The sequence below is a fragment of the Lampetra planeri genome, chromosome 45 (assembly GCF_965212315.1).
Source record: "Lampetra planeri chromosome 45, kcLamPlan1.2.h2, whole genome shotgun sequence".
Classification (NCBI taxonomy): Eukaryota; Metazoa; Chordata; class Hyperoartia; order Petromyzontiformes; family Petromyzontidae; genus Lampetra; species Lampetra planeri.
The window spans coordinates 160309-172607 of record NC_136151.1 but is presented as its reverse complement, the minus strand read 5'-3'; the positions used below and the strand labels follow the sequence as shown (position 1 = coordinate 172607).

The following is a 12299-nucleotide window of genomic DNA, read 5'->3' as shown; positions in this document are numbered from 1 at the left end:
GTCCTGTCCTAACCCATCACATGCGACCAGTCGATCAACTTGAACTGCTGGTAGGACAGAGGCCAGGAGGGGGAATAAATACTTTGTAAAAAAAGATGTTGGTGTTCCGCTGCCGCAACGGGAGAATCGCAATGACTGCAGCATCCCTCGATTAATTTCATTGTTTGCGTCGATGAGCCTCCGATGAGGGGCGAGATTCAAATGAAACCGCAACGGCAATACACTCAAATAACATTTTGACGATTTTTTTGTATAACCCATAAATGGTGGCATTGGAGATACTGGTAAGTTTTCGTCAAAACATAAAACGGAGTTACTGCGTGGGTGAGACGAATCGCTGCCCCAGTGGTCAGCCAACTGCCCTGTGAACCTGGTGACCTCAGCAGCACCAGCATACAGGTTGAAACATGCTTAGCTTTCAGGATCAGGGTGATTCGATCGTAGGCGATGAACTAAAATTCATTTTTAAAAACAATTACGTAACAAAAACCGACCCTCTTATATTGAGCATTGATAGCCAACCAGTTTCTGGCAAAACGACGCAATGCCCCAGAATGCGTCGCTCAAGCTGCTTGATCCACCGTCGTCTGGGATCAATGTCGCAGAGGTTGCCATCGCTCCGGACTCGGCGACAGGAGATGTCTAATTCCTTCTCGGCATGGGTGAGCATCGGTCACAAAGTGGCATATTCCCAGGCCCACGCTGACCAGAATGGTCACGCATGGTCTTCCTTTCCTTGCCTCTTTGTACAATGCCCAGCGTCCACCGATCCAGTCTTCTTTGCGTAGTTATCAGAGGGTTGTATTTTTGACCTCCTCTCCATTTGCTTTGTCAACGTCTTCTTCCTATTGGCAACGAATGTCGTCGATAAAAGCTCAGAAGTTATTTGACTGAATCTAGCACGTGTAGACCTTTGCGACCACTTACCGTGCTTCGTAATAGATTTTCGGGTCAAATCGCATGTGTAAAATGTCGTGTCGCAAAGCTTCCTTCACCTAACGCAACTGATTAATAAAGTTGTTACGTGAACAAAAGTTCCATGCATTACTGCAGCTTCAGCAACAGCAGCAGCTGATGTCCGAGAGCAATTTCGCAACACAACATTCACTGTGACTCGACTTAACCGAAAGAACCAAAGAATAATTCCTGCAGTCACGAAAGCTCCAAATTAAGATCGAGCGTCTGTTTCCACCTTAGATCCTGGGACAGGTTCAACATTCGCCCAGACATCGATGAGGAGGAGTCCTCGACTCGGGGTCTTCGGGTCCTCAGGTTTATCCTCCTGACGCTGCTCTTCCTTGCCGTGTTCGGAACGGCGGTGCTCAGCAAGGTGAGGAGAAAGGAGGAGGAGGAACTCCCTCACCTCTCTCCCCAGCCTCACCTCACAGCTGCACCATCTCCAGATTCGTTTCCCACACCTCCGATTAGCACGGTTGGCTACTTACATACATACACACATGCCCTCGATATTTAAAAAAAAAACCCATATATTTTTTTATTTTACCAGGTAAATCCCACTGAGTTACATAGAAAAATAAATATCATAAGCGACCTGGCCACAAATGATAGCTCAACTTAGTGATGTATTATCATGACTTGAAAATGTATAACAGTCAAATACTCTGAACGCGTGATGTTGATTCTAAATGTGGAGAGAAAAATCGGGGGACCCAGAGAAAAATCCACACGACCACGGGGAGAGAGAGACCACGCAGACTCTAAACATAAAATAGGCATCGTCAGGGACGGGATCGAAACCACGAGCTTTTGTGTACCAGGCGAGCGAGATAACATCTCGCCACCTCAACCCTCACATCGTGTTCATGGAGTCGGCATCTCAGTTGCTATTAATCTTAGTCTCATCGACGACAACCTGTGGGACGTCTCGGTCTGTGGGTTTTATTGTATTCTGTAAGCATATTTATTTTTTTGTCATGCCATGAAATGCTTTACACTGCCCTCACCATAACTGCTGACAGCAATGCCTTCCAATGTGTATTACTGCTTCAGCAGCAGCAGGAGCATTGCTTTATTGATTAACATTGAGCACCATTGGTGTGGTTGTTGTTGTTAGAGAGTGATTTACACGCATTCACCAACTGGGTATGGACGTCTCGCTGGGTGTCACAGCCATCATCATCAGGCAGTTGCCAGAAATCTGAGGAGGGTTAACTGCACATTTATAGCGAGCAGTGTGCCACACGCTAGATTCGCGTTATAGCTAGAAGTCTGTCACGTGCTAGACTCGCGTCATAGCAGGTGCGCGGTGTGCGCTTAACGAAAAACGTTCCATGAAGTAAAAATTGCGTGAAAGCGGAAGACGTGGGGAGTGAACACCGCTCGTTCAACGAGGACTCCCTACATGGATAGGATGCGCAGAGTGTCGTGACGCTTTTTTCTGTCTCGCGTGCACAATGTGGTGGAACGCAGCTGAGCCTGGTGTACTTGGCCGAGATGAAGAGGGTCGCCAGGCAGGCCGGCGAGCTCGACCAGAACCAGTTCTATTCCTGGGTTCTCGCCTTCGTTCTCGTCATCCCCAACATCTTCAGCTCCATCCGCTGCAGCCTCCGGCTCGCCTTCAAGAACTCCGATGCCTCCAATCGGAAGATGATCGCTCTGGTAAGATTCAGAGAGAGACAGAGACGTACAGAGGTCAAGGCAAAGGTGCAGTCTTGAAGTTGCTCTGTCAACGCCTCCAGCATAGGGAGAGTGACTCTAAGAGAGTCCCTTCTAATGAGTGTGTTGCCCTACTTTTACACGCTGCGAGCCCATGTCTAATCTTCTCTTCTTCTTCTTCTCTTATATATAAAAGTCACCGCGCGTGCTTGCGCTTGCGGGGGATTTGGCTCTCGGATGGTGGGGTTTTCGTAGGAAACAAATTGCCGGGTGGCACGCCCCAAGCCCCGCGGTGGGAATAGGCTACTGTATTCTGTTTTTCCGTCCGTCAACTTTAAATTACTGTAATTAGCGATTTAGTGCCATTCTTATTTTAATTATTTACTTATTGCACGAGCTCGACCGTACCAACTGACGCCAATTGCGTGGGGGGGGGGGGCGGACCCTGCCAAGTGATGCGCGTTCGCTCCAGCTCACGGAGGACATTTTGTTTTGCGCCTTTAACATGGAATAAATATACACATCACGCTGCCGATTTCTCTTCACAGTGTGATGTCCTCTCCCCCCCCCACCCCAATGCGTGCAGTTACTGCTATAAAGTCCTTAGATATTAATTTAATATTATTAAAGCGATTTAAAGCTTTCGTGACTGCAGGGATTCATCTTCTTGGTTCTTTCGGTAAAGTGATATAATATAGTATTGTCATCAGTATGACGTAAGTATACCAAGTTTGCAGTCGATAGCACGTTCGGAAGTGGGTAAAATTTGAGTTATAAGATTTTTTGAGGATACGACAACAGACGGAGTTAAATAAAAGCGTGTAATAAAAATAATAAAATAATAATAAAATAGTTTTTTTTTTTTTATAAGTGATTTGCTTATCTTTCCCATATTTGCACTTACAACGTGTTTTTGTATTCTTTTCTGTTGTAACTATCTGACCCACCTCGACTGGACATCTAAGAAAAAGAGTTGTATAGCTCATCGCATTCCTCCAGTATAAATGCAAATTATGATTCTGCCCGTGGACTCATCACGCTAGACCCCCCCCCCCGCACCCCCTTGGCTCTGGGTGAACAGAGCGAGGAGAGGTCACAAACTCGCCCGTTTGTTTCAGCTGCCGCACTGGGAAATAGACCCGGCGGCCTGAGGAATTTCACGTCGACTGTGCTGACCATTACCTCGCAGCAGCACCGCGTCTATATCATTAACAAAATGAAACAATGAATATCATTCACGGAGTCATTTGACAATCCATTGCTGGGCAAATAAAATTTGGAAAGAGTATGTTGGCGATGCTGCAGCTGCGTTGGCAGTCGTGCTCAGGCCAATTAACAACAATAACAACAATCTCAAAACATTCGTCAATAACAAACTCGGTGTGGCCTGTATGCATGCATTCCTTTTCAGGAGGTCTTGTTGACCAATGTGTTGAGTTTTGTTGTCGTTAATCCACGCTGCTCCATCAGTTATTTTTCCCATGCCTCGCCAACGTTGAACAGCGCAGTTGTCACCTGTTTTGTACAAAGACGACAAAAAGGCCATAAAAAAACAAACCACGCTAACCTCTGTGTTTGTTTGGCGCGTGTTTCACCATTCCAACAATCCTCAATCTCTCTATGTCTCAATGTCCTTGCGTTTGTTTTGGCGTCACCCAGAACTGCCTGCTGGAAGGCTTCATCGGCCTTGGCTCAGCGCTCATGGCCATCGTCGTCCTCCCGGCAGAGTCGGCGAACCTTCTCAGCAGCATCATCCTCCTCAACGGTGTCACCCTGGTGCCGAGCGCACTGCAGTTCGCCGGCAGGTGGACGCGAGGCAGGAAGCCGCCCCGGACGTCCAAGCTCTTGAGCCTGGCCTCCCTCTGTTGCTGTCTCGTCGCATTAGCGCTGTCTGTTGCCAAAGCGGCGTTGGTGGCGCCTGACGACGGCTCCACGGAGGCGGGAAGGTTCACGCACCTGGCGCTGCTGCTGCTGAGCCTGCTGCTCGTGTCCCTGTCGTGGTGGGAGAACTTCCTGCCCGCCGGCTGGCTCCGGGGATTCCGCGACGCCGTCGGCGAATCGCGGAACCTCGCCGAGTTCTACGGCTCGCTCGTGCGCACGCTCATCATCGTGGCGGTCGTGCTGCTGGACGCGGGCGTCGAGGGCGAGTGGAGGAGCTTCAGCGCTGTCAACAGCATCGCGGAACACCGTGAGAGCGTGGCGCTCGCCCTGGCTCTGTTGGGCGTGCAGGCAGGCGCCTCCATCCTCTGCAAGTGGCTCGCGAACGCCGCCTGCAAGATCCGCCAGCAAAGGAGCTGCTTTGCCGCACCGCTCTGCCTCGCCACGCCCGCCGCCCTAGCGGTCGTCTTCGCACTCCACCTCGCGCTCTATGTCTCGGGTGACTCTCGCTACGACTGCGAGTCGGTCCGACGGTGGAACGGCTCCGAGCGGACGACGCCCGCAGCCGCCTCACTCTTCTATGACCGCACGGCCGCCGCCGTCTGCTCGTTCGTGGGTGCCGGCGAAGACACCGCGGTGGACGCCGTGGCCACGTTCGGCGCCGGGGTGCTGTGGTTCGCGGCGCTGCTGCTGGCGGCGGCGCCCGCGTTGCGCCCGGATGGCGCGACGCGCATGGAGCGCACACGCGAGCTCTTCGTGCGCCGCACCCCGCAGCCCGCGTGTCTCGTCGCGGGGCTGCTGCTCAACCGTCGACAGCAGCAGGAGGAGGAGGTGGTGCTGGAGGAGAGGAGGTCGGTGTGTTGGTGTTGGTGCAGTGAATTGTACTTGCGTTTGTGACTATTAGTGTGTGACTATTAGTGTGTGTGTGTGTGACTAAGTGTTTCTGTGAGTAGGTCATGGCCTCCCCTTGCTCAAATTAGTAACTGGTATGGTGTGTAAACAGCACCACTGGGGAGACAAAGACGGCCGGGCGTGGTGTTGGCCACCCACCCGCTTGTGTGCAGTGCCAGCCTTCATTGGTGCTCGCTATCAGCACGTGCCCCAACAGTTTGTTCAGGCGATACAGGGGAACTTTATTGCTGTATTTACGTGACGAGGTGTATGTGTGACGAGGTGTGTGTTTGTGTGACTGGCCATAAACTCCCTCAAGTCCCGTTTCTGGCTTCATCGGTTCTAGTTGCTAACAGCCATTGCCCCAACAGTCAGGGAACTTTGGGCGATCTTTGTTTTTAGTTTGTGTTAGTCTTGTCGATGCCTTTGTCTATGTTTCGTGTTTTGGGTGTCAGAGGTTAAGTATGATCATTTAATCAAAGCAGGATTTTTTTTTTCTGTATTTATTTCATAATGATGACAATTTGTGACGTTCGCCCTTCGGTTCTACAGACTGAAATATGTCCACTCCCCAATATGCCCAATGCATAAAACAGAGAACCGCGCTCTGCGATTTCCTCTCTCAATCTGAACACGATGTCATGTTCTCATTGTATCCTCTAGCAGCCAAAAGCAAGAGAGGGTGAAGATCTACCTGTGCGCAACCATGTGGCACGAGACCAAGGAGGAGATGACGAAGATCATCTCGTCCATCCTGAGGTGGTATATTCCCTATCGCCCAATTCCATCAAGCGGCCGGATCCCAAGGACCAACGTGGTTCTTCGCGAATGTGCAGATTGGGTGTGGTCACGTCATCGCGCACTTTAAAATGCCCTTCTGTGGCCGTATGGAACACTCTTCCTTCCGATATTAGGAAGCAACTGGAGCTATGCACTTTTAAATAATCTATATTGACAACTCATTTCTTCAGAATGTATTTTTGTGTTGAAATTGTTGTCCTTCCCCTGGTGTGAAAGAAGTCCACCACACATACGTACATTCATTTCTGCAGGGCACCACACCAGTCAGGCTACCACGCTACCGCGTCCCTCCCTTCAGCTCAACGAGATTTGAGGATATAAATCTAAACTGCACGTTTAAAGTGTCCTGAAAAAATAGATTATGATATATGCAGCAATGCCTATGCCGATGAAAAAATGTTAAACAAAATTGAACCACATTACTGTGGCTCGTATTAGGACACTACAGCAATACCATATTACCATGTTGCATATCCGACCGTCATGTTTCGACCTTGGATATTTAACCACCCACACGCAGTGCAGTATTTGTGGGCGGTGTATTTTCAATTTTCTTTGGATGCTCATAAATATGACATCTTCACATGGAGCAGGGCGTTCCTAACCTCGAGAACATTTGCCCTCCTTCGACCGTCGCAGATAATCAGCTGATCGTGTTTAACGCGGGACTGTTCTTTGAATGTGACCATTGAGCGATGTTTGTGAATAGTGCAAGCTGGAGACTTCTCTTTATTTAACACGTCTAGGCTCCCGCAACCAATATTATTATGGACAGGTGAGAGCCTGGATAGGTGAAAGCCTGGATCGGTGAGAACCTGGATGGGTTAGAGTCTGCTTCTTGGTTGCTGCTGCGTGTGCAGCAGTGGGAGATACAGAGAGAGTTCCAGACGGCTGCTGACTGGTGCAGCTACAGAGAAACGCACTCATCCAGAAGCCGGTGCCGGCTATGGGTATAGGTCATTGTGAGTTGAACTCAGTAGGATACGGTGGAAGTTTGCTGTGATCAGTGGGATGAGAAAGGTGGAGGAAACGTTTCGGCTGGAGACCTTGGGAGAGCGCTCGATTGCAGAGGAGAGCGATGCTGTACCATGACCTTGACTCGATGGGGAGCGTGTGGCGAAATAACAATAACCACCCTCTCCCCTTGCCGCTGCCAGGCTGGACAGGAGTCAGCCGAAGGATCTCAACGTCGGTTCCCGTGGCGGAGGGAAGAAAAAGAATGAGAAAAAGGAGGAGAAGATGAAAAATAAGGAGGAAAAGAAGACGGAGAAGAAAGAGAATAAGAAGGAGAAAGAACAGGGGAAGGAGGAGCAGGATGGGAAGGAGGAGGAGAAGGAAAAAATGAAAGAAGAGAAGAAGAATAAAGAGAACGAGGAAAAGAAGCAGAAGAAGGACGAAAAGGAGGAGGAAAAGAAGGGGGAGAAGGAGAAGAATCATAAGAAGGAGGAGAAGACGGTGAAGCGGGAACTGTATGACTTCTCGGCTCACATCTACTTCGACGACGCCTTCGAAAGAAAGGGAGATCGCATGGTGGTCAACCAGTTCGTGACCAGCCTCACGGACGTCATCGCCGAAGTGTGCCGGTCAGTGCACCGGATGTTATTTTGTGGTAGCAATGAGCTGCGTGGGTGGAGGGAGTGAGGGATGGATGGATAGAGGCACGGGCCTTGTCATAACGAAGCAAGGGACGACACGGGGCGGTTAAGCTCAGCTCGTGGTGCGAGAGACCACAAAAAGGATGGCAACAGGTTGCGCCAATGCCTTCGTTCAGAAGTGAATAGATCACGGTGAACGATGACGATGATTGCTGATGGTCACGCAGATGAACGTCGTGAGTGCGGATCGCAGGCCTAGCGAGGCCTTCCTTGCGTCACCGTCACCGTTGTTGAGTGCAAATCCGAAGGTGCAAAAACTGACAATTGGCTGGCAAACAGAGACACTGTGGTGGGCGGTGTGATAGATGAGCATTCACGCCGTGTTGAATTGAACAGGAAGCCTCAATTGTTGAACTTTTTTCGCACCATACGTAGCCAACCTTGCTATAGAGCGCCTTAGGCACTGAACATAATTTACACAAAACGGTGCAGCACTGGGGAGAAAAAAGCAGACGGGCGTAGTGCTGGTCACCCACCCCCTCGTGTGCCGGGCCGGCCTTCATGGGTGATACTGGCTAACAGCCCTTGCCCAAACAGTCTGTTGAAGGCTATACGGGGGGATTTTTGTCTTTTGTTCGTGCGTTGGTAAGAATTTAGGCAACGAGACGACTCAGTCCGGGCGACCTCGACCTCGACGTGGGTGCACGAATCGAGCAGCGAAGTTCGTGTGAACAGTAACAATGGTTATAGAAGTAGTAGCGATAGAAGTGAGATATGGAGGCGACTGATCGGCGGTGAGCGAGCAAATGGGAGATAATCTTTGAGTGCTGGATCATCGGTCACCGACGACAGCTGCTGCTTTACTCAATTCAGAATCAGAATATGTATTTATACTGCAGGAGGAATTCGATGAGCTTCAAAGCTCGATTTCACAGATGTCCAGCAGGGGCGGGTCAGACCGTTACCTCAACAAAATACAAACCACGACAGGAGTGCAAAGTATAAGACAGGTTAGCAGATCACAAAAACACAAATAAAACTAAAAAAACATCTTTTTTACCAGGTAAGACCCACTGAGGTATTAGCTTTTTTTCAGAAGCACACTGGCCACAACTGATAGCGCAACGAAGTGGCTTTTCACGTGGAAATTTATAGCAGAAAAAAAATCTAAATTATAAAAAAAAATTCGAGTGCAGCAGTGAGGTGGCAACTGGGGACTTCATGCCAGATATGACAACAGTAGCAGCAGCAGCAATGCAACATAGTAATTGGGGCGTGTCTTTTCTGTCGCTTGCGCTGTTGCTGCTGATGTGAAGGTTTTTTGAAAAAAACTCGAACAATCCACAAGAGGCGCCCTCAATGGAGAGGACTCAGACGCCGTACGGAGCGCGACTCTCCTACAAACTCCCGCACGGCAACTCGCTGTATGTGCACCTCAAGGACAAGGAGATGATCCGCCACCGCAAGCGCTGGTCCCAGGTATGTGCTGCATCCCTGGGCTTCAGATCTTCTGCCCCAAAGCTCATTGGGCCACAAACCCTACAACCACATCCACACACAGAGTATAGTAGCAACAGCAACAGCCGATGTGCTTTTCATGACGATGACGATTATACACAATTGGAAAATTAAATATCTCCGGTCAGCGTCCGGCGATGATACGTATGTATGTGGAACTTCTTTTGCACTGTACTTCACCAACCGTGGTAATCGGAGGTGGAGAGAAGGATACAAAAAAATAAACACAAAAAGCAGTTCTAAATAAATTAGTATCCAAATCTAGATTTCAAACTGGATAGCTTCAGTGCATTCCTAATATCGACAGTGGTCACCACCTGGAACAGAGTGATGGAACACACAACAACTCAACGCCCGATTCCCAACACGAACGAAGGGTGAGGCATCATCACAGCAGCGATGATTCGCCACTTCGCTATACCTGACGCAATCATCTGGCTCGTCAACCACCTCAATGTAAAGTTACAACTCTCGCTGTTCGAGTCGACATCAGCATCAGCCGTACGAAGGGGAATGCAATAGCTCACGTCTATTGAAGCCATCTGTATGTTACCTCGAGAGTCATGCCCTAATATTGGAATTAAATCACGTGATGATTCACAATTCGTTTCACGTGCGAATCAGTGCACATCATAGAGACAAATATACCCTGTATAGCCTCAGCAGGTTTTTTGGGGCAAGTGCTGTAAACGAGTTGAGCACAGCAGTGTTGTCCGTGACCGAGTGTTCCCCGACTCGATTGATTTGGTGTTGAGTGCTATGATGATGGTGATGACTGCACCAGGGTTGTTATCGATGTATCACAGCAATCTCACGCCGATACTCTTTTGCGTGTTGTTCTATTGCCTTCTGTCCACGATTGGGGGGGGGGGAGGTTGGTGGTGCTGTTGAGTTACACTTGGGCAGCACGCGCCGTCATGGCCATTGGGTCGAGAATAATAACGGAGCGGCAGCCAAAGAATGGAAAGTACCCCGGAGGGTAGACCGCCCTGGAGATGGAGCGATGGAATCAGTTGGTAATCGAGGTGCTTGGTGGATAACGACTCAGGATCCCGGGAAACATCGCGACTACTTGGGTAGGTCTTAATCCAGTCGTTGATCGATCACGGCTGCTGCTGCTGCTGATGATGATGATTGTTGTTATTAAAGCCCTTGACGTGTTCTGTATAGGTGATGTACTTGTACTACCTCCTTGGCTGGAAGATCTACCGCAAGATCCACGAAGTTAATACAGATGAACAAGAGGAATGGGTGGAGGTAAGGGTCTTGTAAACTTCAGAGACAACGATGCCTCATATATCCGTTAACAGACTGTTGAGGCAAGTGCATTTAGCGAGCACCTGTTAAGGGTGGGATGGCACGCGAGCGGGTCGTGTGTCCAACACCACGCCCATCCGCCTTTGTCTTGCCAGTGCTAATGTTTACTCATCTAAGGCTAAATCTACCTAGGGGAGGCAACTTTCCACTTCCACTTAGCAGTATAAATGGGTAGGCCCTGCACATTCCGTGGATGGGCAGTTCGCGTGCAGTGGGGTAGAGTGTGAGAACTCACACTTTACGGCACATTTAGAAGTCTATCTTTGGTTGCCTTTCTGGCACAATGTGTCACTCAACGCGCCATCATCACGTTGATACTCAAAATAGTGCAGTGGGCTCCACGGAGGCACACACTTGAACTTGGAGGCAACAAGTTTATTCTCACACCCGACCAGGGTAACTACTTAAACATACAGCAGGTTAACTAGACCACAACGGGGTAACTACATAACCGGGTCAGTCAGTAACACACTGCCTGACCCACGATGCCAGCGTAAAGACCGACGACCGAGGACCGAGGATCGAAGAAGCGTAGCACCGACGGGTTCCATTCCAACAGACAGCCCGGATCGGCTCTCGGGACCTCCCTTTTATGCCCCTGAACATCGCCTGGCTCTGCCCTTGGCCACGACCCCTTCTGGAAATTACCAGAAGGTTCTGGTCCATATATCACTTCTCCCTCTTGCCACCTTTTGGCCCCCCTCAATATCCTGTCCTGGTCACGTGCTCTCTCAGGTTCACCTTGACTGTCACGTCCTCAACTGCCCTCTCTCTGACAGTCACCAGAAGCATGCCCCGTAGGACCCCCTTCCATGCCACACATACTCTGGTGCCAGATAGAGGGTCTAACACGCACAGTTCCCCTCTTCTGTCAGTAACTTTCTATACAATAAGAAAAAAAATATATACACTTATTCAGTTGTTTAAAATCTAAGTGTAAAATAGGTTTGCAGCTGAAATTTTGTTGTATTTATGTTTAACTTCTTTCACACCGTACATAGCCAACCGTAGTAATCGGAGGTGCGGGGGCAGGACAACAAACCAAACACAAAAAGCAGTTCTAGAGAATGTAGATTTCAATCTAATTGATGATTTAAAAGTGCAAACCTCCAGTTGCTTCCTAATATCGGAAGGAAGAGCGTTCCAGACGACCGTAGAAGTGCATCTGAAAGCGCGAGATGCAGTCCCCGTCTTTCTTCGATGGCTCGCCCAAAGCCGCTGCTGCGAGGATGACCGGAGTTAGTTGTTGTTGTACGCAAGCGAAAAGAGCCGCTTTGTTGCTGTTGAGTTGTCGCTGTTAATGAAGTGACGATGGAGTCGAGTGTGCGCACCACTTCGGGGAGGCTGTTTCCAAAGGTTGTAGCGCTGCAGATAGCAACGCTCTCTCCACCTACGTGGTTGTTATTAGGAATCCACTGGAGCTATGCACTTTAAAATCAACTATTTTGAACACTCATTTCTGTGAAATGCGGTTTGTGTTTAGTTTGTTGTCCTTTCCCGACGAACATGGTTGGCTACATACGGTGCGAAAGAAGTTCAACATACATACATACAATATACATACAGCATACATACGTTGTGGGTTTGGTTGTTGGAGGTTGGAGAAGGAGTGTTGGGGTTTACGAGCTAAATGAACAGTTGCTTTACTTGCTCTGTACAAGGTCGCGGCTGTAATGCCACCGC

General features: G+C 49.4%; 1 protein-coding gene across 2 annotated transcripts in view; it reads left to right on the top strand.

Annotated features, from left to right (window-relative positions):
- Nucleotides 1–12299, top strand: part of LOC144732959 (chitin synthase chs-2-like) — a 35054-nt gene that overhangs the window by 2189 nt on the left and 20566 nt on the right. For both annotated transcript variants that reach the window (XM_078614624.1, XM_078614623.1), the window contains exons 2-8: nucleotides 1198–1330; nucleotides 2431–2619; nucleotides 4276–5345; nucleotides 6049–6144; nucleotides 7344–7769; nucleotides 9098–9260; nucleotides 10470–10556. In XM_078614624.1, coding sequence (XP_078470750.1) covers nucleotides 1198–1330; nucleotides 2431–2619; nucleotides 4276–5345; nucleotides 6049–6144; nucleotides 7344–7769; nucleotides 9098–9260; nucleotides 10470–10556 — 2164 coding nt within the window. The remainder of the gene's footprint in view (nucleotides 1–1197; nucleotides 1331–2430; nucleotides 2620–4275; nucleotides 5346–6048; nucleotides 6145–7343; nucleotides 7770–9097; nucleotides 9261–10469; nucleotides 10557–12299) is intronic.